This window comes from Syngnathoides biaculeatus, chromosome 16 (assembly GCF_019802595.1).
Source record: "Syngnathoides biaculeatus isolate LvHL_M chromosome 16, ASM1980259v1, whole genome shotgun sequence".
Lineage (NCBI taxonomy): Eukaryota > Metazoa > Chordata > Actinopteri > Syngnathiformes > Syngnathidae > Syngnathoides > Syngnathoides biaculeatus.
The window spans coordinates 18,027,838-18,055,277 of NC_084655.1; the positions used below are offsets into that span (position 1 = coordinate 18,027,838).

A 27,440-nucleotide genomic window follows, 5' to 3' on the forward strand; every position below is an offset into this window, starting at 1 on the left:
CAAGTCCACTTTGCGTCCAAATGAAGTCTTCAAAGATGGAGTCACGGTGGCTACATCCTACATTAGCTGTGCCTCGCTCCTTTGTCCATTAAGGCCAAATTCATATCAACATGCTTATCTGTCGTATTTGCTGTTACATAATCCTGACACGGGGCTGTAAAGCAGAGCTGATGTGGAAAGTGTTGGTCTGTCTGTCAACCCTTTGGGAGGGATTTTCATCCCCATTAGTCCTCGCAGCAGCTCGCGGGACACTTGCCGGTGTCCCGTGTCGCCGCCCCGCCGATTGTCCGGTGACAACACGTGTCCGAAATAGCAACAGCGCGTCTATAAATCCGGCGGTGAGACTTCAGCCCTGACAGACCAGGACCGGGGGCCACGGAGAGAGACGGACTGAGGGGAAAGACCAACTGGACCGTCGCCACAGCTCGTTTTAAAGTCCGCCGCGGTCGATCCGAGAGTCGAGAAGATGCCGGTGTGTACCATCGTGGAGAAGTGTAACGGCGTGCTGGCGGGAGCCGAGCTGTCCTGCAGCGTCCGGGAGGAGAACAAGGCCCAGAGGGAGAGCTACTGCGCCGACTGGAAGAGCATCAGCCTCAAGACTCAACCCGAGCAACGGTGAGACCCTAAACAAGACCACATTTCCAGGCCTTTCGCATACTCCAAAATAGTTCCAGAATGCGTCCAGTACATTTCCTTGACACGTTAAGGCAGGGGTGTCAAACTCATTTTTCTCTTCAATAAAAATATTTAATCATCTCATGAGAATTACATTATCAATTTATGAACTAGTTTAGGAATCAGAAACCGAGAGCAACGTGTTTTTCGACTAGTTACACAAAAATGCTTGTAATATCTCAACTTCATCATTTATGATAGTGCCAGTTTGAAATTTTGGTACAGATTTTTACAAAAATCGTGTAACTTGACACTCTAGATTTGGCTCCGCGGGCCACATAACATCATGTGGCGGGCCGAATCTGGCCCCCGGACCTCGAGTTTGACACCGGTGCATTAAAGTGTCAAATTTTGGGTAATGATATGAATGATTGTAAAGATTTTGTGTAGCTTTGCTGTTTTAGTCACTGGGATGGTAAGAAATATGTTTTCCCCCAATTTTTTTAGGTTCACTATTAGCAGCCGCACGGTGCCTCAGCTGGTAAAGCGTTGGCCTCACAGTTCTGAGGTCCCGGGTTCAATCCCGGACCTCCCCGTGTGGAGTTTGCATGTTCTCCCCGTGTCTGAGTGTGTCTGTGTTTGTTTTTTTTCCCCTCCCACATTCCAAAAACATGCAACAATAATTGGACACCTTAAATTGCCCCAAGGTGTGATTGCGAGTGCGGCTCTTGCGGCCATTGACGGTGGGATAGGCTCCAGCACTCCGGTGACCCTTGTGAGGATAAGCGACGAAGAAAATGAATGGATGGATATTAAGAGCCTGCTTTAATAAATGTCATCTCATATATTGTCATTAATTCCCATGGAAAGTTTCTGTCTGATTATTCCTGGAATTTTGCAACCCTGTTCAGAAAGTCACAAAATCAAATTGGCTTATAAATATTAATAAAAATGTCAGGAGAAAAGTCAACAATCTTGGTCAGAATTTGATGAACATTTCAAGGATTTTCCAAAAGTTTGCAAAAAGAAAACCTTGCCATTCAGAACATCCGTTTTTTTTTTTTTTGCCGCATATCCTCATGAGGGTCGCAGGGAGTGCCTCAGCCTATCCCAGCTATCATCGGGCAGAAGGTGTGGTACACCCTGAACTGGTCGCCTGCCAATCGCAGGGCACATCGAGACAGACTGCAGCCGCACTCACAATCACACCTGTGGGCAATTTGGAGTGTCCAATTAATGTTGCGTGTTTTTGGGATGTGGGAGGAAACCGGAGTGCCCGGAGAAAACCCACACAGGCACGGGGAGAACATGCAAACTCCACACAGGCGGCGTTGGGATTGAACCCGGGTCTTCAGAACTGTCAGGCCAACGCTTTACCAGCTGCTCCACCGTGCCGCCCCATTCATAAAAGGACCCGCAAAAAAAAAGTCTTTGTAACCCGTGCTTGAAATTGAACAGCCGGTCAGCCATTTTGGTTTGAAGCCACCATAAGGGCGAATTCAGGGGGTCAAGCAGAAGCAGGGATCCAACATAGACTACAGATGAAATAATAACAGATAAATTGCCAGGCTTAATTTTGATTAATTAGATTAATTTTGCGCCACGTGAGGGGCTGTTCGTTGAACTTTTGATTGCTGCCCCCCACCCTCCCAGGAAGACGATGAACATGAACGACGTCTCCCGCAAGGAGACCCTCAGCCGGCAGTGGAAGGCCTCCCCCCTAACCCAGTGGTGCCCGTCCGGCGTCCTCCGCGTGGGCACCGTGGAGCGCGGCGTGAGGGAGCACCAGCTGCTGCCCAAGCGCCACACCCTGCCCCTGCCCATCTTCACCCCCGCCGAGCTGGGCGTCCGGCTGGGCCGCGGCGGCCCCCACGCCCCCGAGGACTTGCGGCCCTTCCCGACGGCGGACGGCGCCTGCCCCGACAAGAGGAGCGTGGGCGAGATCACGCGGGACCTACCCCCCGTCAAGCCCGCCCTCATGGAGTTCTCCAAAGCCCCCAAAGCCCCCAAAGCCCTGGGGCGCTCCATGTCCCAGGAGGCCCAGAGAGGGTGAAACAAATATGGACGACGGGGCGGATGATGGACGTGCATGCACTTTTCGAAATCCCTTTGACCCTCTTGTTTTGTTTCGGTTTCAGATTTTTAGCACTGTTGTAGGCCAGCACAACAAACAAAAAGTTGGTTCTCTTCTTTATGGGATGGAGGGTAATTTTATTATATAATCGTACGTATCAAATGCACTTTATTGATCGTGTCAATGACACAAGTGGCGAAAAGCAGAGGAAGGAAGCGTCAAACTGAGCAGACATTTGACATTTTTACAAAACCAACACGTCATAAAAAGTACACATAGGGTAATAAAAGAAGGTTGTGTGGTGGTAGTGGAGGAACATTTAATAATTCCACCTTTTGCTATATTTTGCTGGCCTGGGATGGATGGAAAAAGATACAATATTTCAACCAAATAATCATTTTTTGCTCCTATTGGACATGGTTGTGCTCTTACTGAGATGGAAAAACATCAAGTGTAAGATGGACGGAAGCGTATTGTAAGTGGTTATGAAAACATTCGCGCATGATATAGTGTACATATATACAGTACTTATGTATTTTTTAGTGTGTGTTGTTACATCGAGATGTTCTTTAATATTAGCTGTGATTATAAATGTACATGTTTGAAATTGTGTTTTTAATAATAAAATCAGAGCTGCTACTGTATTTTCTCTTTACTCTCAGCGTCGCGAATATAAATAGTCGAATTAACACTGGTGATACAAATAATTTTACGAATAAATAATTTAATATTCTCATTTACCGCGTGTCACTGAACGCACCTCGCGCGTGTGAACTTGGTAATGGGTTGCCAAATAAAATCGAATCCCCCTAAAACGAGATAATGTGTTCCTGAAAGAATATCCTGGAAATCCTAAATTGAACATGGCACCCTCGGATGAAATTCGAAAACTGTACTTTGCCTTCGCAATAACGTTCACTACCATTCACGTTCGCCCCAAAACGTGAACAACCTCATCGATTTGAGTTTATTGAAGTCTTTGACTTGTGACACCGACTGAACAATCACAACAAATGAACTGGGAGTGACCTTCATAGGTAAGAATACTTTTGGGCTCTTTTCATTACGAAAGATTCTCGAGTGCTTCCGGTTTACCAGCCGTCTCGTAGGCTTAGCGACATCGCTGCTAACAAAACGAGCTAGCAGCCACCGCTCCCGTTTATGCGATATAAAATCAACAAGGTTCGTTTTATTGATGAATAATTGAGATTGTGACAAAAGTAAATCACAATTAATTTATGATATAAACGTTTTCTCAACTGCTGCCACGAATTGTCATCCTGTTCGGTAGGACCAAGCGTTCAAAAACTTCACGGACGTGACTTCCTTTTTCTGGCTTTGTGTAATTACTGATTGAATGACATTTTTTTTTTATTTTCAAACGAATGAAATGCATCCACATTATCATTGGTTCTTGTCTCAACTGAACCAATCGCAACTCATGAAATGAGGTGTCTTCCGAAATTTTCTTTTCTCATCTATTACTTTTTTTCTTGCTGTGTTCCCTGCTAAAAAAAAAAATCTATAAAATTTTTACAGAACAACTTGGTGTGTAGACCTTTGGCTGTGATTTTCTCTAGAATTTCTACAGAACAAAAATGTTTATATAGAAATTCTATGGGACTTGGGTCCTAAAGTTTTATAGTTCTTTAGAAATAGAACATTTTTAGCAGGGGCTCAACATTGAAATGAACTATGTCAAATTTGGCGGTCGTGTAACATACTTTCCCAAAATTGGAAACGTACAAAATGTTACAATTATCTTGCCTGAGTGGGCGCTCACATCCTAAAATTCTGATCCTAGCATCGTCCCTGGATTCAACTATGTACTTTGAAGCATTCATATGCAATTTGCATTTATATTTTTACACATATTGCATTCTCAAATAAAGCGATATTTTTAGTTTTAACAGCGTCCATAAAGGGCCCAAAGAATAAATAAAGCCGATTGTATTCAACTGAGCCAAGTGAGCCTTTGTCAGATTGAGCTGAATGGAAACATTGAAGCTTTTTTTTTTTTTTTTTTATTTTAAGAAGGCGGCCGTGATAATGGAACAGAAACAAATACGCCGCCTACTCTTTATTGGGACGGCGACGTATTGTAGTGTGAAGACGTCCACCTTCGCCCACGGAAAAATGTATTTCTGATAAGTTGGTGTTAACCAATGAACGAGATAGCCTCTTGCATGGTTGCTACTCTTCTTGCGCTCTGCGATATTAATAAACCAAACACTGGCATGACACCGGCGTGTTCTTCCCCTTTGAGCTCTTAATCCCGCTGTGTTATCAGGGATCTCAATGTGCTCCCTTCTCTTGAAATCAAGCCCGGCCAGCGCGCCCGAACGGCGCGGCTGCACGGCCCTCCGCGTCTGCCGCCGTGTTGCCGATATCTCCCCAGTGGACAGCAGGCTACGTGGGGAGGACACATGTTAATGTTGTTCATCAGGCCCGTGATCCAAAACATCCTTATCTCAAATAGGCTTTCCTCACTGAAATGAAAAGAAATGACACGAAAATATTTTTTTCAATTGGAAGAATACACGATAATGATCCTTTATTAAAACGTGTAGTACTGTACTGACAAAGTGACACTTGGCTACAAGGGGGAAGTACAAGACAGATATTTCCATATACAGTGATGCCTCGGTTCTCGACCACAATCCGTTCCAGAAAACGGTTTGAGAAGTGATTTGTTCGAAAACCGAATCGATGTTTCCCATTACAATGAATGGAAAAAGAAATAATTTGTTCCAAGCCTAAAAAATTAGGGTTTTTAAAGCATTTTTTAAAAGCTTTTCCTGATAATAATGTGCATAGTAGAAATACATGTGTAGTTTAAATACTTTATATAGTAAAATAATTTCAGAAATACATTTGTTTTTTTCTTAAAATGTATGCATTAGTAGTAGAGTAGGCTAGGCTGGGAGTGCATTGCCATATCTGTAGCAGCAGAATAATAATAATTACAATAACAGAATAACAAAAGTCCACTGGTTGCGCCGCGCACGTTATGTCATTTCCGGTTTTTTTTGGGGGCGGGGGGGTTCGAATTGACAATACCAAAACGCATCGTGGGTGGGTCAATTGCTTGTGCCGCGCGTGTTATGTTATTTCCGGGTTTTTTCGGCGATGTGAGAATTCACAACAAACAAAGCGCGTTGTGGGTCAGCTGGTCTGGTTATTTCCGGGTTTTGTTGGGGGCGTTCGAGTACCAATTTTCATTCGAAAACAGAAGCAGAAAAATCTCAAAATTTTGGTTTGAAAACCGATATGTTCGAAAAGGGGCACATTCAAGAACCGAGGCTTTACCGTACGTTAAATATAGTGGCAGAAGTCGTCACAACTCCTCAGCAGTATTATTAGACTTTATTCACAGAGGACAAAGAATAAATGGCTGAGTACTGTTATGTTGCCCTTCTACCTGTGTTGCTGCATCGTTCATGTTCAAATATCTGTTGGTTAAAGGGTTAACACAGCCCCCTAGATGCAAATTGTTAGCTCGTGCCTACATTGTTTCTATTATATGTTTGTTTGCATGAACATTTAGCAAGAAAACTAAAGGATAAGCTATGTAGGTGTTTTAAATGCTGGACTTGTAATTCTCTTTGTTTTGTGTTAGCTTTGACAGTAAAATTCAACTTGAGAGTCGCAATATGCATCTTGAAGCAGATTTTATTGGGATGTGTCCAACTGCCGCCTGTTGTGAGGTGAGTTGTGTTCACTGCTACAATACAGGTGCTCATATCCTAAGTTTTGGCTAACTACAAAAAAAAATCTAGAGGATTGGCTTAGATCTTTAAAAAAAATCAAATCAATATATGGAAAGGAACATTATCTATAGCAGAGCTGTGCAAATGTTTGTACTCAATTTTGCACGAGATAAGTGGGCCAGGTTATCTGGAGATGCAATTTCCAAAAAAAAGTGTGCATTTCAATAAAAATGTATTTTGCAAAAATGGCGCAACACAATTTAGAGGACTCCTGATCAAGTGAGTCACAATATTAGGCACTCAGTACCCCTAATGTGATTTTAGATTATATTAAAGGTCTGTTTTGATAGATATGCAGAGATGCTTTTGTTATTTTAGTTGGTGTTTCATGCTCACAATTGTCCCTAACATTTTGATTTTGTCTAATAGTGTACTGTTGTGTACGGCTTTATATCGCTGCCCTCTACTGGTCAATTTGGGGTAGCGCATAGTGGATCTTCTGTCATATTCAATCACATCCATCCATCCATCCATTTTTTTGAGCCGTTTAACCTCACGAGGGTCGCGGGACAATTAAAACACATTATTGCTTTTGTTAGATATAAATAATCTCTATCCTTTAAATAAATATATTACAATTACCACGTGAAATTCTTGAGCACATTACTTCATTTCATAGAAATATATTCGCATGTGCACATGAAAGTGTTGACTTTTTAGCATGTTTGAAACTCGGTTGTCACACATCCCGTATACTGAACTCTATATTTATTATTATATATATTATATTTATATGTTTAAACCTTTGTTTTCCCATCCTGAATAGATCAAAGTCAACAATCAGAGATTATCCTGAGCGATTATCTTGTGGTGTGAGGTTTGTTTGAGGGAAGTCCTCCCCCCCCCCATTTACCGCGATGTGATTGGTTAATTGAGAACACAAGCACATCCCCTTCCGTAAGACGGTGTGCACACTTGTGCAACCACATTATTTTAGTGCTCTCTTTGCACTTCCCCCTTCAAAATGATTTCTTCTCATTTCAGTTGAGTTGCCCAGGTTATATCTCGTACCAGAAATCATTTGTCTCACTCTTGTTTTAAAAATAAGATTTTAAAACCGACTACATGTATCCTAATGTGTATTTTTACCCTCATTGAAATGATTCTATGAGGTTCAATTAACCAATCAGGAATAGATATTATTGTCCATTGTTCGGGTAAAATCAGTAATGGGCCTCTTCCTTAATAAAACATTCAATTCTTGTATTGCGTCTGATGAGCTGCCACCATTCACAATCTTCATCCTCGTCACCATCGTCGCGGTGGTGGTCCTCAATCAGGTCTCTTCTGATGGCGTCCGCCGTCGTTAGCGCCATTGTCAAAAGGCGGCGGTGACATCACAGGGGTAGTCGAGGCTGCTAATTGGCCGTCTTCTGTGCGCGTCCATTGAACCCCCCCCCCCCGACTGGATTTATCATCCTTTTCTTTCTTTCATAAAGTGCGTGAAGCGCTACAACATTTTAATTTCTACTCTCACAACTATTTTCTGTGCGTCTATATGCCCGTGCGCTACTTTAATTACAAATCAAAATTCATAATTTAAATGTACTTCTATTGTGTATAGAGGTGATTACCATGACTTAAGTGATGGTGTTCATGATACATGTTATTTGATCAATAACTCATTATTAACAAATGAAAACAAAATGGGATTTTTTTTTTTTATGCTTCCTTCGTTCAATATGAGTAAATATCTCCCATGTTGAAACAGTAAAGCTTAAAGTCCTATCTTCCTAAAGTTATCATTTAAAATTTTAGGAAAACATAGTAAAGGTAGGCGGCACGGTGCCTCAGCTGGAAAGCGTTGGCCTCACAGTTCTGAGGTCCCGGGTTCAATCCCGGACCCTCCTGTGTGGAGTTTGCATGTTCTCCCCGTGGTCCGTGTGGGTTTTTTCGGGGTACTCCGGTTTCCTCCCACATCCCCAAAAACATGCAACATTAATTGGACACTCTAAATTGCCCCTAGGTGTGATTGTGAGTGCGGCTGTTTGTCTCCATGTGCCCTGCAATTGGCTGGCGACCGGTTCAGGGTGTACCCCGCCTCCTGCCCGTTGACAGCTGGAATAGGCTCCAGCACTCCCCACGACCCTTGTGAGGATAAGCGACTGAGAAGATGGATGGATGATTGTTACGTTGCGGTTTGTAATGCATTGCAAGAGTTCCGGAACTTAACCGCTGCGATAAACGAGTGTAGCTTTTCCACCACCTTATGCCATCTCGTAGATGATTAAAACAATTTTTGGAGGGGGCGGGGGTCAATTACCCATAGGTTTTACATACCGTATTTGTTATTATATTTTACTTTAAACGGAATTTTCAAAATGTCAGCTTGACCCCAGCCCATTTAAGTGTTTCAATGTCAATTATTTCCAATTTGAAAACTTTTTAAATGATCAAAAGTCACGTTCTGATCATACGAAGATGTTTTAATGTGAACTGACAAAACTATTTTCTTCTACATGTGTCAAAAATTCTGCTAAAGTTCCTTTAAAAAAAAAAAAAAAAACAATTAAATCTCACATTTTTACCATTGTCACGAGAAAGCCATTAAAAAAAAAAAGATTTGGAGGTAATGTGACGGGCAGCCCGTGTCACGTGAGGAGCTTTTTTTGGGTTTGTGCGCGGTGACAGTCGGCCGACGCCTCCTTGACACGACCGCCGGGACTAATAGGGAGGTTTGTGCGGTGAGGGGATCGCGGCACAGCGAGAAGTCAACGTGGGCGCCTCTGCCGAGGAAGAGAAACGGCTGTAATGAGGCCGTACGCCTGCAGCCTCTATGGCGCCGAATCAAGTCTCGCTACCTATACTGGAAAGAAGCATCGACATTTTGCCGGAGGGTGGGAGTCGGGGGGAGTGGGCACTGGGGAAGGTGGCGCGTCGGTCGGGGAGGTCGTTATCTTCTTGTCACACAACCCAATGCCGCAAATGACAGGATGTCGTGTAAAACCCAGACGGCAATGATTTGCTATCATTCCCCGGCGGAAGCCGAGACAGGAAGTTCTCAATTGCACGGACGGGCGAAGTGCACTTTTTCGTGTTGAGGATTCGTTACGAGCTGCAAAATCAAATGTCGCAATATGCACGCCAGAAGTTAAAGATGTAAAGGCTCTGAAGTGCTTTAAGATGGCCAAAGGTGGTTTAAGGCATTTCAAAGTGGGAATTGAGCTCTTACTAAATGACTAGACTGCCAAAATAAAAGGAGGAAAAACAACAACAAAAAAATTAAATGTTTCTGTAATTGCGTGAAATCCTTATGATGAAAATAAAAGTAATTTTTATGGCAGCACGAGGCTTCTTTACTGGCCGGTCGTCATTCACTTTTTTACTATATCTGTTGTTTACAAACATTTTAAAATGGGCTTTTCTTTTTTTTGTTTTTTTTCCTACATTGCGGCGATCACTCCTTGTAATTGTAGCCCATCTGCTGAGGTGAGAAGTGCGCACGGGCGAGAAAAGAAAACACGAAAGTCGTCGTCGGCATTGCCACATATGCATCGCACCCACGCCAACGCTCACCCACACGCATATGCAAACGCCAAATCACCATGCGCACACATGTACGGGGCACTTTGATTATTTTTAATTTCGCACGCAGTACACACTTTCAATTCTTTCATCCACTTCAACAGGCAATCAGATGTCATTAGCGGCCCTTCAATCTTGACTTCGTTCCTAACTTTCCCCAAGACCAACTGTGGGCTGCTTTGAGTGTTACCGTAGCAACCGATGGAAGGAACGTCGTCCTGAAGATTTTGTGCAAATTTTGCGGCATAATTAGGACTGAAACTCAAATTATTGTTGTGTTGCACTTATTATTTACCTAAAAATATGTACAATAATTACATTGCCTAGTTAAACTAAATTAAATGTATATTCAATTATACACGTTATTTCCCATTTTAGGATTATTTTTTTGGTGTTAATTAACGCAAATATTGTAGAATGTTACTGTAGATGTCTTCTTATGGTGTATCAGTGCACCACCTAGTTATATTTTACTTTATATGAAGGTCTCTATTTTTTTCAATATATGATATTATTTTACTTGTATTTAGGTTTGAAAAACCCTATATTGTTAACATGTTGCTTTAGTTTTATTACACTGTCATTACACCACTATTTATGCAAGTCCCTGACACAGTGATCAAAATATGTTGATAGTGTCACTTTTTAACCATAAATACAGTATCAACAGTACAGATATTTACAATAGATATTGTCCTCCAGCTCATGTATGTTTGTGTGGTTTGAAAGCTTATACGATAATAATATTTTCAATAAGGTGTGTGTGTGTTTTGGTGGTGAGAACATCATAGAAGATAGCCAGGTGAGGTGTCACTCGCTTTTTTTTCTTTACTCTGGAAACTGAGAATCATAATGCTGTCATCCCACGGGGGAGGTTTTCTAACTGTGCGTTTCCAAGTGTGTGTAGATGCGCGTGTGTGTGTGTGTGTGTGTGTGTGTGTGTGTGTGTGTGTGTGTGATTGGGTGTGTGTTTGCTCCAAATGTGACATGGCTAACAATGCATGTATAATAGACAGCTCCAGCTCCGGAGGTCTACTGTGGCAAACAACACTAATTAGCATTGTGTTTACATTCCCTGCACTGAGGCTAAATGCACCCCATATGCACACACACACACACACACACACACACACACACACAGAGCCCCCAATCTATTTCTGGGCCTGCAATTAAAATGATATAATTAAATAACTACAACGGAAGTGTATGTTCTTATGAGTAGCGCATGTTTGTGTGTGTGGAATTTGCGTGCAGGCATGCATGTGGACGTATGCATTTCCGTGTGTGGAAAATGTGCGTTTATGCAGGTAGGTAGTTTTCGATCACGTGATCAGCATTTGTCCTCCATGTTGGTGGTGAAGATCCGGAGGATAATCTCATTCTGAAACAAAAGATTATTAGGCTTTTCATCCATCCGTTTTCTTTGACGCTTATCCTCACGAGGGTCGGGGGGAGTGCTGGAGCCTATCCCAGCCATCAACGGGCAGGAGGCGGGGTACACCCTGAACTGGTTGCCGGCCAATCGCAGGGCTCACTGAGACAAACAGCCGCACTCACAATCACACCTAGGGGCAATTTAGAATGTCCAATTATTGTTGCATGTTTTTGGGATGTGGGAGGAAACCGGAGTGCCCACCTGGAGGAAACCCACGCAGGCATGGGGAGAGCATGCAAACTCAACAAAAGCGGGATTGAACCCGGAATCTCAGAACTGTGAGGTCAACGTTTTACCATCTGATCCACTGTTCCCCCCTCTGTATATTTATGATCAATTAATATCAGTGACAATGTGTTATAGATTTTCAGCTCTTCTTAGAAATGCTAAGAGATGGCATTAAGATTCATACTTCGGAACCTGCGGATTCACCTTTTCATGGATTAAATAATTTTTAAAATTTTAGCATTTTTTTTGTGTGTTGACTGCATCTAATGTCTTAATACGCATGCTCACAAAGGACCAGAACATAACGTTAACCTCCAAGATGGCGGCCGAGGCCATGTCCAGAAGTGCGCGACGTTAAGGGCAAACTATGATACATGATAATGGGAGCCATAAAAATGGAATGTCTCGCCGCAAGTGAGCGCGTGTGTGCGCGTTTTTCGGTGTGTGCGTCCAGCTCCATCTAAGAGGAACAAATAAACAAAGTAAATTTTACTGAAAGTACAGCGCAAGAGATAATTCCTGTTCTGTTCTCCAGTGCGGCCCACGCAGCACACATCAAGGCTTTTGCAATAACACAGGCTTCTTTTTATAGAGCACACACACGGCCAAAGTTGGGTCATCAAAGCAATGTGATTTGCGTCATGCACAGCAGAGGCGACGGTATTTATGCCTGAAGGTTGGCAAAAGCTGTTGAAGATTGTTTGTGGTGTTTGGCCCAATGATTGCTCAAGCTAAAGTTGTGTAAGGTTGTCTACAATTGTCAAGGGTGCCGTTTAAAGTGGTCTACGGTCATTTAGTCCCCCGAAAAGTGAACATGAAAATGTTTTATACATTTGAGAAAGTGTTGTTAACAAGCTCGCCAAATTTCAATGAGGGAAAAAACAAAATAAGGCTTCCAAATCATGAAAAATCTATATTTCCCCTCACCTCTCAGATGCTCCAGGCCGGAAACATGGCTGTCAACTTTCTTACCATTTTGATATCTAACGTCAAAAATCCTCCCATGTTTGGGGTGTGAAAATATGTCCGCTGAAACCCGGCGTTGGCGGGAATAATCCCACCAAGTCATTGTGGGGCTTTTTCATGCCGCAAATATGCTAGCTTCATGCTAATGCTAATAATTGAAAAAAAACACACAAAACCGTTCAAGCAACTGATACCTGAACACAAATGGGGCAGAAACAAACTTTGACAATCTAACAGAATTCAGTTATATTCTTTTTCCTCTGCAATGAGCTGAAACAACCTGAGACAACAGTAATATCTCTGCCTGCCCCCAGATGGCCAACGTGGGCATCACCACAAAGTTTATTCAATAGGTGCAAATTGTTAAAAAAAAAAAGTTTAATAAAGTACAATATTCATGTTTTCTTATTAAAAATATTACATTTTTGTTTCTGAAAATATATCCAATAGGGACAGGAGGGTGCTCAGGAATGAATATTGGCACTTCTGTTATATTTATATTATATATTAGCAGTCGCATGCACTCACTAATGGTCATCATGATGGCTAAAGGCTTAGCGCGTCGCATTAGCGATCACTTATTCATATGGCCTGAGGGGCGAGAGGGAGCGGCCATTAGTAGGATGTGCTGCATTGCAAAACAAATAGTAAGTACTGTAAGTTGGCAGGCTGCGATAGCCCCCCACCCCACTACCCCCACACCATCCCCCGCGCCCCCTGCACTTGCACTTGGCCGTTACCTCGTTGGCGTGGCAACAGTTAGCCCCGCAGGCCTCGTGTATGGAAGGAAAGATGACTTTTTAAAAACGGGAAATATCATTTTCATGATGATGATGATGATGGATGGTCACCATTTTGTAACTTTTCACCCTCACAACTACATTAAAAAAAACATTTTGATGTTAAAATAGAACCAGAGAGGCAATAAGCAACGTGAAGCCCGTTTATCACAGTGTCTTTTTGTCCCAGACCCGAAGGCAATCAGTGACAATTTGTGACAGAGACAAAAGAATATAATAATTATTAAAAATAGTTTCAACCCGCCCACGCTTTAAACATTTAGATGCTTAAATCAAACTCTATATTTGTTTTAAAGGCCCTCATGTTAGGATCAGACAACACTGTTCTAGCCCCGTTTTTGGCCCCATTCGCCATCAACATGCAGTACTATCCCGACGTACTTCGTCAGGAATGGCAAAACTCCTTGCGTTTGACATCGGAGAATCCCTAACGGCGCCAAAATGAAATATCTAACATTTTAAATTTTGGGGATCTCTGTGCTGTCTCTCGTGATTGGCCCGTTTTAGTCGCATTCTGCGATGGCACTGTTCCTCCCCTACTCGATCGATTTGAGAGCGTAACTAAATGTATCATCTGCTCAATTAGTTCCATTTGTTCAAGCAGACACGCTTCCACGTTCCCTGCTGTTGTTGCTTTGTTCGCTTGTTTACGTAAAGGAAAATAATCAATACCAGCTCTAGTGACATCTCTGACTTGGAGAAGAACTGCAGCATATTTCCTAAAGTCAAACTACCGTAATTTCCGACCTACAGAGCACACCTGATTATAAGCCTCAACCAGCACATTTGTAAAGGAAATACCATTTGGTACATACATACGCCGCAGCTGTGTAAAAGCCGCAGGTGCCCACATTGAAACACGAAATATTTACAAAGACGGTAAACAAAGTGTTTTCAAAGTTTTAATACCTTATCTTAGCTTAACATAGCAACAACACGGTAGCACGAACTGGGCTGGTAAAAAAAACCCAAAACAAAACAAAGAACATACCGGTAAAAAAAAAAAAAACAGCCGCAGCAACTACACAGTAGCAACACGGTAGCACAGCGCTAACAGGGCCGGTTAAAAAAAACATACCGGCAAAAGTCACTTCCTCTGCACATATATTCCACCGGTCTCACTCTTTAACTTTTCCGCTCGAGTGCCCCCTTGCGGCCGTTAGAAAAAAAAAAGGCACAAATTACCCGTATCACCGCATAAACCGCAGGGTTGAAAGCGTGTGAAAAAAGTCGCGGCTTATAGGCCGGTAATTACGGTACATGCGGGGAGACTACAAATACACCCTCGAGACACTTTAAGGTTGTTTATGGTACTCAAAGGTCTGTCTCAGGTATTCTAAGAGAGCTGAAAATAGTCCAAATTTGTGAAAGTTGTTTAAGGTGGTCTTGCCTCTTTGATGTCCTACTGAAAGTCCATTGTGGTGGTATGGTCTCCACACCACCCCCCTTATTGCTTATAAAAGAATCAGAGGCACATCATTCTCAAACTTTATATCTTCATCCTAAGTAGAGTTGGATGTTTTTTAAATTTTGTTTCGATAGCATCATGGACGGAGTATTGAATTTTGTATTTATTACTCGCTGTCTGGTGGCCTGAGGCTGTCAAAACAATGTCCAAACTGCTGAAGAAAGTCCGCCGTGTCGTCCTCGGTCAGCCTGTGCGAGGTTTTGCGAGTGAGGGGAGAATGTTAACACCCCCCGCCCCCAACACCCCCAACCCCACCTGTACAAACATGCCCCCCCCCACCCCCCCCTTTGTGGCTCCATAGCACACACTGCCATCACTGTGCTGCTCTTTTGGCAACAGGCAGAACAAGATTCGGTACCAGAACAAGAAGACAGCACAGGGCTGAATGTCCTTTTCCTCCCTGTCAAGGTGTACAATTTAAAACTGCTCCACTACAATATGCTCTCTTGTACTCGGTTTGAGTACTTAGTCCTTTTTCTAGACTACTGTTTTATCTTCTGAATTTTCTTATAGTCTATCAAACATTTTGTATATTGTATATTGTTGTCACATTTCTTAGTACGAAACAGCATTTTTGTGGCACACCGTTGTTTTCATGCCACAATAAAGCATTTTGTAGCAAAAATATTATAAAAATGTCATATATATATTGAAGAAATGTTGTAGTTTCATGGTACAATACTGTATCAAATTTTGTGGGAAAATAGGCCTTTTTGTGCCAACTTATACTATTACTGTGGTATAATATTGTTTTCATGGCAGCATAGAGCTTTTGGCTTAATATGAAAAAAATAGAGGGAGAAAATAACACTTTATGGTATGATAGCAGTTGCATGGCAATAGGTTTTCATGGGACAATAGCATTTGATGGTAAAATATTGCAAATTTGTGGAAAAATAGTTTTGTTCGAGTGTAGTTGTAGTGTAGTAATTTTGTGTGGTTTTATGACATGATAGAATTTTGTGGAAAAAAAACAGTTTTGGGCAAATTGCAGCATTTATATGTCACAGTATTTCACAGTAAGAACTGCGACTTTTTTCACACGCTTTTAACCCAGCGGTTTATGCGGTGATGTAGCTGATTTGTGGAGGTTTTTTTTCCTAACGACCCCAAGGGGGTAGTCTTGCGGAAAAGAGAAGAGTGAGACTGGTGGAATATATGTGCCGAGGAAGTGACTTTTACCGGTATGTTTTTGTTTTTGTTTTTTTTTTAACCGGCCCTGTTAGAGCTGTGCTAGTGTGTAGCTGCTATGTTACTGCCGTGTCTCAGTGATTTTTCCAGGTATGTTTTTTTTTTTTAACCCAAACCTGTTTTCCCCATGGTAGCGTGTTTCTGCTGTGTTACTGCCATGTCTCAGTGATTTAGGTATGTTTTTTTGTGCCACCGTGTTGGTACTGTGTAGCTACCGCGGCTGTTTTTTTTTTTTTTTTTTAACCGGTACGTTTTTGGGAGGGGGGGGGGGTTAGGGGGGTCGTGCTACCGTGTTGTTGCTATGTTAAAATAAGCTAAGGTATTAAAACTTTGAAAACTCTTTCTGTGTACCGTCTTTCTTTGCAAATATCTCGTTTCAATGTGGGCACTTGCGGCTTTTACACGGGTGCAGATTATTTATGTACCAAATGGTATTTCCTTTACAAATGTACTGGGTGAGGCTTATAACCAGGTGCGCTCTGTAGGAAATTACGGTACTCAAGTTTTGAGAAGGCGTGACATGCATTGAATTAGAGATCGTATTGGGAGAATACAAAAATAAATGGCAATTTCTCCATGGTGTTACCATTCAGATTGAGCTGGATTCATGGTGTGTGCGTGTGTGTGTGTGTGTGTCATGGGATAACCCCAGTCAGGATTTGTTGAGGTCTGAATAGCAAGTCACTGAGTTGAAAAGGAAGACCTCACCTGCAGATAGCGTTTGAGCAGCGAGCATTGTTCCCCGCCTCCCCCTTTTTACGCCACCCATCAGGAGGAGGCTGAATGGGCCCGAGAAAGGCCACTCGGTCCTGGAGGGGACCGCGTCCACTCCCGGAACGAACCCTTTTGTGCGTCCGGCCCGCCTGTCAAAGAACAGGAGGGAATTGAAAGCGTTTCTTTCAGAGTAAAAAAATAAATGAAATAAAATGAAAAATCTGGTGGGGGCGCTTGAAGTACTTTTCAGTCATCCCGTTTGAATGCCAGTGCTGCTTTATCGCCGTTATTCTTGACACCACTTCAGAGCCGCTGCGATGTTCATTATTACACCGGCGCAAAAGGTCAACGCTGAACCCTGACAAGCAAATGTACTTGCGTGCAACGGTTGTGTGTGTGTGCGTGTGTTTTTGTGAAAAACACACCACGTTCTCTTCTTGCCCTTATCATAATTAATAACACGACAACCTTTTGTGACCTGTTTGCAGTTATGGGAACATAAAGAACTATTTTCTAATTAATGCTCTTTAACACGTGTGTGGCTTCCTGTGCGCGTGTGCGCTTTTTGGATGGCTCTGTACCCTTTAGCAATTAAAGACAAATACAGTGACGCCTCGGTTCTCGAACACAATCTGTTCCAGAAAACGGTTCGAGAAGTGATTTGTTCACAAACTGAATCAGTGTTTCCCATTACAATGAATGGAAAAAGAAATAATGCGTTCCAAGCCTGCTGATAAACTGTATAGTAGAAATATATGTATATTTAAAATATTTTATATAATAAAATAATTGAAGAAATATATTTAGTTTTTGCTTAAAATGCATGCTTTAGTAGTAGAATAGGCTATGCTGGGAGTGCATTGCCATATCTGTAGCGACTCGGCTCCCAGCCTTGTAAACTTTTTAATTAACAAAAGTGCAGAATAACTTATAATAACTTGCCTTCTTTGGGACATGTCTGTGCACAGAGGCTGTGTTATACAGAATTACAAAAGTGTGCTAATTGCGCTGTATGTGTTATGTCATTTCCGGGGTTTTTTTCGGGGGGCGTTCGAATTGACAAGAAAAAAACACACCATGGGTGGGTCAGATTCTTGCGTTGCGCGCATTTTGTTATTTCTGTTTTTTTCGGGGGGTTCGAATTGACAACAACAAAGCGCGTCGTGGGTGGGTCAGATGCTTTGTTATTTCGGGGTTTTTTCAGTGGCATGGGAATTCACAACAAATTATGGCCCCGCGCAACATGTTATTTCCGGGTTTTGTCAGGGGGGTTCGAGTACCGATTTTGTTCGAAAACAGAAGCAAAAAAAATCTCGAAATTTTGTTTGAAAAAGGGGACATTCGAAAACCGAGGCTTTACTGTATATTGTTTAGTGTAACACTGTTTTTTAATTTCTTTTTTTCCCCAGTCCTGGAACAATATAGCATTTTCTAGCAGAGTATCACATTTTCATGAAAGTATTTTAAGCATTTTTGTTTATTTTGTGCCAAATGATCTGTTTTTGTGGTGAAATATTGTGTTCTCTTGGGATAATATAGCATTTGTGTGGCAGAATATCGTGTTTCTGTGGCAGTGTCACATATGCGTGTTACACAGTAGCATTTTGATGTTGAATTTTTAATAGCACAATGGGACTCATGTAGAATATTGCATTTTTATAGAGAAATTATTTGTGTGATGTAATGTGACATGTTTTCATTGCTAGACTACTGTTGTGTGGCTCAATATTGTCTTCCTGTATTGCATTTTGCGGCCAAGTCCTGGATTTTTGTGGGCATATATAAAGTTTTCATGGTATAATAGACCGTTTTTGTGTGTTTTGAGGTAAATGTTGTGCTCAAAATTTTTGTTCCTCTGTAAAACTTTTTTTTTTTTTTAAGACTACAAGTTCCACAGTAGATTGGTGTCACGTAAAGGTACCCACACACAGAACCATTCAATGTTGTTCGAGCGCTGTTCTCAGCTGCTGACGTCTAATTATCCGCCGCGTTTTTATTTATTCATGCCGCTCCTCCGTGAGAGGTGCTCGTGAGCGTTTGCCGGTCCGTTGCGCTCGGGCGCCCCCCGTGTGAACGCACGAGCGATCTCACGAGGAGGGCGGCCGCTCGGCTCCTCTGGCGCGCGATAAAATAATCATGAGGACTGTCCCCGGGAGGCCTCGGTGGCCGGCGTCGACGTCCGTAAGCCGCCGCAGTGTTAGGATGGTCTCCGATGTCAACTCAATCTATAGTTGCACCTCCTGACGTGAAAAAGGCGCTTCAAGTGGCCTGAGTGTTGGCACTCCTGAGTGGGATCAGGTTAAGTGCTGGAAGTGATGAATGAGCTCTAACATTTATTTCTTTTTTTTTTAAATTGTATGCAAAATTAAAGCCCTTTGTACCGAAAAATAGTTTTTAAATCATCGTATGTAGTGAATTATTTCTATGGTAAGATTTTTGCATTTTCCATATATAACCTTATTCCATGCAAAATATAACGTTTATACATTTATGGCCAAATGTGCATTTTGCGGCATTATGTTGTTTTCATGGCATTTTGTGGCAAAATCTTTTGTATTCATTGGTAAAATATAGCCTTCTTCTGGCGTCATATTGTGGGGTTTTTTTTTTGTTTTATCTTTTTCACCATTTTCTGGCAGAATACAGAATTAATGTGGCAATTTGCATCTTTTCCATTCCCTTTGAAAACAATGTAAATGGTAACGTGGCAGCATTTTTTTTTTGTGCCAAATGATGCACCTTACAAGACAAAATCAAGTGCGTTTAATGATTTCCATCCCCTTAATCACAGTTATTAATTAGACAGAATTCAATGTGGGTTTTTTTTTTAAATATATTTGCGGTCTCCTTTGGTACAAAAAAACCAACTTCGTGCAGCATTTAAATTGTTTCCGATAAAGTGCAAAACAGACCCAGAATGACTTTTTACACACCAAGCAGCGAGCATGCCAAACATCGGTAACAGCAGCATCACTCCATAAAGCTGTCAAAAACGAGTGTGTACTTCAAAACACGCAACATTTGCCACATTTCCCCCTTCTATATTGTGAAAAAATTTTTTTTTTACGCGCACATCCATTACACCCAACTGAAGAAAGAACAAAGTGGGGGGGAAAAAACCTGCCAATCATGCCTTTTACATTTATTAAAATACAATTACCTCAAAGTACAAACGCGAAACGAACATGAGGTAACAGCTTGTAAACATCTTGGTCAGTTTTTGTTGGCGTTGGCAACGTTTAAACTCACTTCCACCACCGGCGCACAAAAGGTTGCTCCCGCATACTTTTGGAGTCAATTGGAAGCGGACGTGACCGTGTTGCATATCTAATCCTCACTAACTGACGTGTGTGGGAGACGGGAGAAACTTGTTATTAAGTTCATGCAGGCGAGAGCTGGGCTCAGTTTCCCCTAGGTGAGTCCGATCATGCCGGTCTCCACGTCCTTGGAGGGCCGGCGCTCCTTCACCAGGAAGTTGATCATGCTCTCGGACTTGATCATTAGGTTGCACCCCAGGAAGAAGACCCCGAAGACCACCGTGAGCGACAGCACGCACAGCACGGCGATCTGCACCACGCGCATCACCAGGAGCTTGCGCTCCTCCTGGAGGAGGACCAGGGAGCCCCCGCCGGCGCCGACGCCTCCGCCGCCCCTGCCGCCGTCGCCGGTCACCACCTGCGCGCTGCCGTTGCCGGTGTAGGTGGCCAGCGTTCCCGCCAGGGTCCGGCTTCCGTTGAGTAGCGCGCCGTGCGTGGCGTCAAGGAAGGAGGAGGCGTTCATGGCTCCGAAAATGATATTTCGAAATACTTAAAAACTTGGCGGCATGGAATTGAAAGCAGATGTGGAGCTCCTCTCCTCTCTGGAGTTTGGTGCGTAATGGCCACACGGAACAACCCGGGTGAGCTGAAAATTAACAACAGCAAGAAAGTGCCGGCATTGTGGAGCGACCACGTCCTGGTGGGTCTTAAAGAGTCTGAAAGGCGTAATGAGAGACTGTGCATGGACTCCCCCATGACTCCCCAACCACCACACAAAAACCTCCCACCCGCCCCCTGCTCTCTCTCCAGCGCTCCTTTTGTGGCGAGGCTCTGGTGCGTTTAACGTGATGATGAGCTCCACACCAACCTGCAGTCAGTGCCTCAGGGGGGGAGAACCAGTCAGACACTTGCCAACCTAACAAAAATGACAATTTTATCATGAAAATTGAATGTGTTTTTGTATTTATTTATAGAGGCCACACTTTTGGATTGTTCTGGTGTCCAACAAGGAACTCATTTGTTCACTTCAATGGAGACCACAAGCCACAACCAAATATGGATTAGAGATACGAGCGCAAATTTTGTAGCAAATGAGTCGCCGTCGAGATTTAGGTTTTTTTTGCCTTGACTTGAGAGTAAAAATTTGAGATACAAGTGCTGCATGGTGTCAGTGATGAGAATTTAGAAGTTTTTTACGCTGAAATTGTCATTTTAGTGAAACGTGTAACTCTGTTGAGAAAATTTGGGGGTGTGGGGGGGTAGGTTACGCCTTGACGCGGGGCGAGGCAGTGATCAAGACCGGCCGCCAGCATCTATCGGCAACGCTCGTCGTGAAATTAGCCACAGCTGTGATAGCGGAAAACGGCATTGCTATCTCTTTGCATTAAATTTGGTTTTCATAATAACGACAACATTCCGATTTCCGGCAGCATTTTGGCGGTATTTCGTCGGTATTTTCACTCTGATGTTAACATTTCAAAGAAAAGCAATCTGTTTACTACGGCATAGTTATAAATTATAAGATAGACAAACGTCCGCGTATGTTGTGTGGCGAACGTCTCGGAGAGATAAGATGAAGATCGTCCCAGGGAAATTAATAAAAGCCACGGGGTACGGGGTAAAAAAAACTGTTGCAGACGGACATGGCTTGAAAAAAGTGTGACCGTCCAGATAGGAACCAAAACTGTATTTACATGTCGAACCGAACACGTGCAAAAAGTGGACGTTCCCGGCAAAGTGTTGTGCACTCTGTGTTCTGATAGGAGCAAAAAAATATCCAGGAGGGTATCAAAACCAGGAAACACAAAGGTAAATTTCTCAAATATTATATAATTGACAACTGTTAATACGATTGGGCCTATCTGTAGCACAGACCCTGTCGATCACGCATTTTATCACTCACTTTGATATTTCATAATGTCTTCTATAAACAAATTACTTGTAAGTGCAGTCGCCTATTTGATATAAATTTCGCTGTCTGTCTGTTTGGCAAAATTATTTTGGTTGTTTGAAAAATTTGAATGGAAAATTTGTCCCTAAAGGACCCCCCTTCCCCCGAAGGCAGACATTTTGTGTTTTTCCAAATTAGTCATTCTCATCCCTGGCAACCAAATATCGATCAAGTAGTGCCTTGAGATACGAGCGCACGTTTTTCAACAAATGTGTCCCCATCGAGATTTGTTTTGCCTTGACTTGAGAGTAAACATTTGAGATACAAGTGCTGTATGGTGTCAGTGAACTCGACGTGACTCTTTGCTAGAAAGTGGCCAATTCTTCAAAAACGGCCTTCGACCTCTTGATTGACTCTCTCGGTTGTACTTCACTGCAGGAAAACTAAAACTGCATTTTGTGGCATCATAACACACATTTTGGGAACGGTTTTGCATTTTGCTTTGACAAGTGATAAAGTGCTTTTAGTATTTTTGAAGTGCTACAGTTTCTAGAGATAGTTTAGAAAGAACGCTTCAAATGGAAATTGCAGTAAAGTCCCAATTTGCTCCGCCACTCTTGGTGCTTGGATGCGACGAAGACGTACAGGAAGTGTCAAGTGCAGAAAGAGGTGGCAGAATATTGTGTTTTGAAGGCACTACAGAGCTCGTGCATTTACGTCATAAAATCACGTGACTTTTGTTTAGCTTGCCATATTGCCCGTCTAACAAAGCATTGTTCAATGCTAAGTCGGTTGGAGATGACACGGAAATACGTCTTGTAGTACGACGCCCAGAGTCTTGTCCGATACCGTTAGACATTTAGAAGATGAAAATAAACGAACGTACGTGGAAAAATTTGATAAACTCTGCATACAGGACCAGTATTTAATGCCAAAGTCGATGTTTTTGCCGACAGGAAATTAAGACTGTTAATTCGCTTCTGCTTGTCTTGGACAACTGGATCTACACGTGTATCTGGTGAGTAAGTCGTCGAGATATACACGGAAAAGTTTGAAAGCATATAAAAGTCTGGACACCTACAAATACTTCGTTGCTGGATCGGTCCTCAATCAAGAATAAATCCCACATAGTGACAGGTTGACGGCTCGTGAACGCGGAAGCATGTTCGGCCACACGTTAACCTTTGCCGGAATCCATCTTTTCAGCTAGTATTCAATAAAAATACCAATATAAAAAAAAAATTATCCCCGGTTTTACACAAACTTGCATTCATTGACTACAATTGGGGGGGACGGCGTCGTCTCCACGGAACGTACACGGAAGCAATTGCGGCCACACATTAACCCCCGTAAACCTCCCTGCTGCGACAGACGATTTATTTTCTTTTTTTAAATACGCATTGTTCTCAAATGAGCCAATTTAGCATTATAAATACTTCTTGGTAATTTGAGATTGAGAAGAATAATTCCTACTTGAAATGAAGCGATCGCTATTCAGCCGTGTGTGCATTTTGGTCGGGCACCATCCATCACGTTTAATTGCCGATATTTTCTAGTCTTTTACAGCTGGTATTCCATAAAATGATCTCTGAATATCAGTCTCGTCTGTTGTGACAACCAACAGCACAACAGGTCTCGGGTATTGTAAATATTCTTCTCCGGTTCAATGTCGAGCAGCTCTGTTTGACCGGCAATATGGCGCCGTGAAAATGGTGACGTCACGTGCACGAGCAAAAAAGTCAAAACGAGCAAAATTGCATTTTGTTGCATCTTAGTGGCAAAATATTGTTGCTTGTTACAATATGGCTTTGTTTGTCATGGCACAATACAGCATTTTGTATTATTATTGTGCAGGAAAAAAATCATTTTAGGGTTGAGCTTTACTTTAAATCGAGATCCAGACAGAATTTCCAATACAGTTCTTGTGGGCGTGGGTGGACCTAATGAAGGGGCTGGTGAGTTTTAATGCCGGTTGCCACGGAGACGGCCACCGCCACTTGGGAGCTGTCTGACCCGGCGAGTTGTCACTCAGAAATGAAGACATGAATTAATAAAGTCTGTTTGAGCAGTGGCAAATACTTATTATTATTATTATTGGAAGGACTTTTTTTTTTAATCCCCACACCACATCTGTCGCTTTTTTTTTTTTTTTGGCAAGTTGGAGCTCTATGTAAGTCCAAATTTATTAAAATTAGGGGGGAAAATCTCGTTTGAATATCATGTGGTAGGTGTAAACAACTACAGTAGAAGTAATAACTGATCTGTCAGGAAGAGTGAGTAAAACGGCTTTGTGTGTTGACGGCTCGTGAACGCAGAAACATGTTCGGCCACACGTTAACCGCAAATTTTTTCCCACAGGCTTTCAACCCTGCGGTTTAAGCGGTGATGCGTGTAATTTGTGCATTTTTTCTAACGGCCGCAAGGGGGCACTCGAGCTGGAAAAAAAAGGTAAGAATGAGACCGGTGGAATATATGCGCCGAGGAAGTGACTTTTAGCGGCCTTGTTAGTGCTTCACTAGTGTTAGCGCCGTGCTAGCGTTTTGCTGCTGTATTACTATCGTGTCTCAGTGATATTTACCGCTAAATTTTATTTCAACTGGCCTTGGTAGCACGGCACTAGTGTTAGCGCTAGCTTTCTGTGTACTATCTTTGTAAATACCTCCTGTTTCAATGTGGGCACTTGCGGCTTTTACACAGCTGCAGCGTATGTATGTACCAAATGGTATTTCCTTTGCAAATGTACCCGGAGAGGCTCGTAACCAGGCGCGCTCTGTACTCCGGTAATTACAGTAATTTGTGGCAAAGTATAAATTTCTCTTTCCGGATATCACATCTTTGGTTTCAAAGTTTCACCATCAGTTTTGTGGCGTAGCACCCACGTTGACGCAGAATCGTCTTTTCAGCGGCGGTAGCCTGACAGCAGCTCAACGACCTTTACTGGTCCATTCAAAACTATACTAAATGAGTCGTCGTCATGGTAATCGGCAAAAGGCCGCCGGCCCCAATTTGGGACTCTCCAGAGACGCAATCAGCTAGAGGCTGAGCTGCGTGTGCAAACACCTCTCGCGCTTTGCTTCGCTTTGCTTTTACGCGGAGGAAATCTCATTAGTTGGCGGATTCACCTGCAGCTAATTAACTTTCAGATCATCGAGGTGCACTCGGGTGCCGGTTAATAAATCCGAGGGTGCTTACGGAAGGTAACGCGCGCTTCAGGTATATCCGCTTTTGAGCTTATCTGTGAGCAAAATGGAACCATTGACAAAGGAGTAAACACTTTTGAAGTGATTTACATCAGTACGGCGTGGTTATAGAAATGAGAAAAGAATAATGTTGTCCTAATGTTTAATGTGTCACCGTGCAGCATCTCGGAGCAAAGTACGGCGTTTTTTGCGGCATCATATTGTGTACCATAATTTCCAACCGACAAGCCGGGACTTTTTTTTCCACACGCTTTCGACCCTGCGTTTTATGCGGTGATGCGGCACTAGCGTTAGCACACTTGGTTATAAGCCTCGGTACACAGAGTTTAACGCTAACGCTAGCGGCGTACTAATGCTAGCGCGGCGCTAGCGTTAAACTCTTTCTGTGTACCGAGGCTTATTACCAGGTGCGCTCTGAATTACGGTACATTGTTTTGGGGTATAATCTTACAGGACAAAATTTTTGTGGCAAAACAGCAAGTAGTAAAATTTTGTTTCCATGGCAGAATATCGCAGTTAAAGACATCTTCAGCGACCATGAATGCAACTTTTTCTGTTTAACAGTAACTGACAACTTTCCTCTATTTAATAACTCCACGCCCCCTTTGTCAACCTTGTGCGATTTGGACATTTTTGTAGCATGATATTGAATTTTGATTGCACACTACTATTTTTTTTTGGACATAATAATGTTTTCCTTGTGCGATTGGCTGGCAACCAGTTCAGGGTGTACCCCGCCTCCTGCCCGTTGACTGCTGGGATAGACTCAAGCACTCCCCATGACCCTCGTGAGGATAAGAGGTGAATGAAATGGATGGATGGATGTTTTCCTTGCCCGATATAGCATATTTTGTCGCAATAATTTGGCATTTTGTGTAGAATATGGTGCAATATTGTTTTCTTTCAAAAATGGTCAATTGTAGCCTTTGGTGTTGCACAATTTTATACTTTATGACATAGTATTTGGTTTCCATGGCACAACAGAATTTTGCGGCAAAATGTTTCTGTGCCATAAAAAAATACTTTAAATAAAAAATAATTTTATGACAGAACAAGAATTTGGTGGCATTATAATAATTTTAGGGCCATAATATTGTATATTTTTAGCAGAGTCTACCATTTTAGAGGCACAATATGTTTATCTGATAGAATATTACATAACTGTGGCATGTTGTTGTTTTTGTGCATATTGGACAATGAAATAATCTTATTAGTCGGCGGTTTAACTTGCAGAGAATTCATTGCCCACATGCAAATCAACAAGGTCTAATTGTGTCTATTAATAACCACAGTGCGCTGATGGAAATTAGCGTGTACTTCATGTAAATCCTCCTTTTGAGCTTCAAATTAAAAGACACATTATTCCTTAAGTCCTTTTTAATGAAAATGATCCGGAACGTTGGAGCGCTCCCGGACCTGTTGCTCAAACTTCCCACAATGAGTCCAAACTTAACAAAGACTTTTTTCCCCATCTTAAAGACATATTGCCGACGCATCCAGGCGAGGATGTGAGACTTGTTCCTAAGCAACAGCGGACCTGGGAGCTCGGTAACAGATGGTTGGTGAAGTTATTTTGAGACTTGAGGCGGAGGGGTGGCGTCGCGGGGAAGGGGGCCACCAGAGGTGCTCGGGCACTTAACGGGAGAGACGTGGCAACCTAGCAACGCAAATTAGGCAAACACGTTCTTGGCGACGAGCTTGTCGCGTCACTTTCGGTGCTACAGGTGGTCTGCGGGAGACCACCGTCGTGGGCACGCTCAGCCGGCACGTGCTAAAATGGCCGCTAACTCGTGGAGAGGTTCCTGTCTGTCTGACGGTATTAGATTTCACGTGGGGGAGCCGGGTTATGAAATTTACCACCCTCCACTCACTTCTGCACGGTTGCGTTGAAAGCACTTGTTTACCGTCAAGCACGGGACGGGGGGATCAAGTCTCATTTCCCGGACTGATGGAAGTATGAGAGCTGTGTCAGGGTGGGAGGGCGCTGCTTATGTGAAAGGAAATCGAGTTTAACACCTGACTAACTTTCCCGCTGTGTTGTCTGAGGCAATTGTTGCCGTCGAAAGCACATTACACATCCCAGCAGACGAGCTCATCAGGCATTTGATTACCGTAATTTCCGGCCTACAACCCGCGACTTTTTTCCACACACTTTCAACTCTGTGGTTTATGCGGTGATGCGGCTAATTTGTGCATTTTTTTTTCTAACGGCCGCAAGGGGGCACTTGAGCGGAAAAGGTAAGAATGACACTCGTGGAATAGATGTGCCGAGGAAGTGACTTTTACCAGTCTTGCCCTGTTAGCGC

General features: G+C 42.8%; 3 protein-coding genes across 8 annotated transcripts in view; 2 read left to right on the plus strand and 1 right to left on the minus strand.

The window, feature by feature from the left end:
• Positions 1–376: 376 nt before the first annotated feature.
• tcap (titin-cap (telethonin)) lies at positions 377–3,320 on the plus strand. The gene is made up of 2 exons (XM_061846711.1): positions 377–615; positions 2,269–3,320. The coding sequence occupies exons 1-2, from the start codon at positions 467–469 to the stop codon at positions 2,666–2,668; spliced, it is 549 nt and encodes a 182-aa protein (XP_061702695.1). The 5' UTR covers positions 377–466; the 3' UTR covers positions 2,669–3,320.
• Positions 3,321–3,512: 192 nt separating this feature from the next.
• The window catches only part of LOC133515113 (integrin beta-3-like), a 41,811-nt gene continuing 17,883 nt past the window's right edge, over positions 3,513–27,440 (plus strand). The window contains exons 1-2 of one of the 6 annotated variants that reach the window (XM_061847408.1): positions 3,513–3,726; positions 6,309–6,396. In XM_061847408.1, coding sequence (XP_061703392.1) covers positions 6,343–6,396 — 54 coding nt within the window. In that variant the 5' untranslated portion in view covers positions 3,513–3,726; positions 6,309–6,342. Of the gene's footprint in view, positions 3,727–3,770; positions 3,872–6,308; positions 6,397–25,898; positions 25,936–27,440 lie in introns of those variants that run through there. The other 5 variants (XM_061847410.1, XM_061847409.1, XM_061847411.1 and 2 more) reach the window with 5 other exon arrangements.
• LOC133514659 (reprimo-like protein) lies at positions 19,415–20,762 on the minus strand. Its single transcript, XM_061846489.1, has one exon. The coding sequence runs from the start codon at positions 20,564–20,566 to the stop codon at positions 20,198–20,200; it is 369 nt and encodes a 122-aa protein (XP_061702473.1). The 5' UTR covers positions 20,567–20,762; the 3' UTR covers positions 19,415–20,197.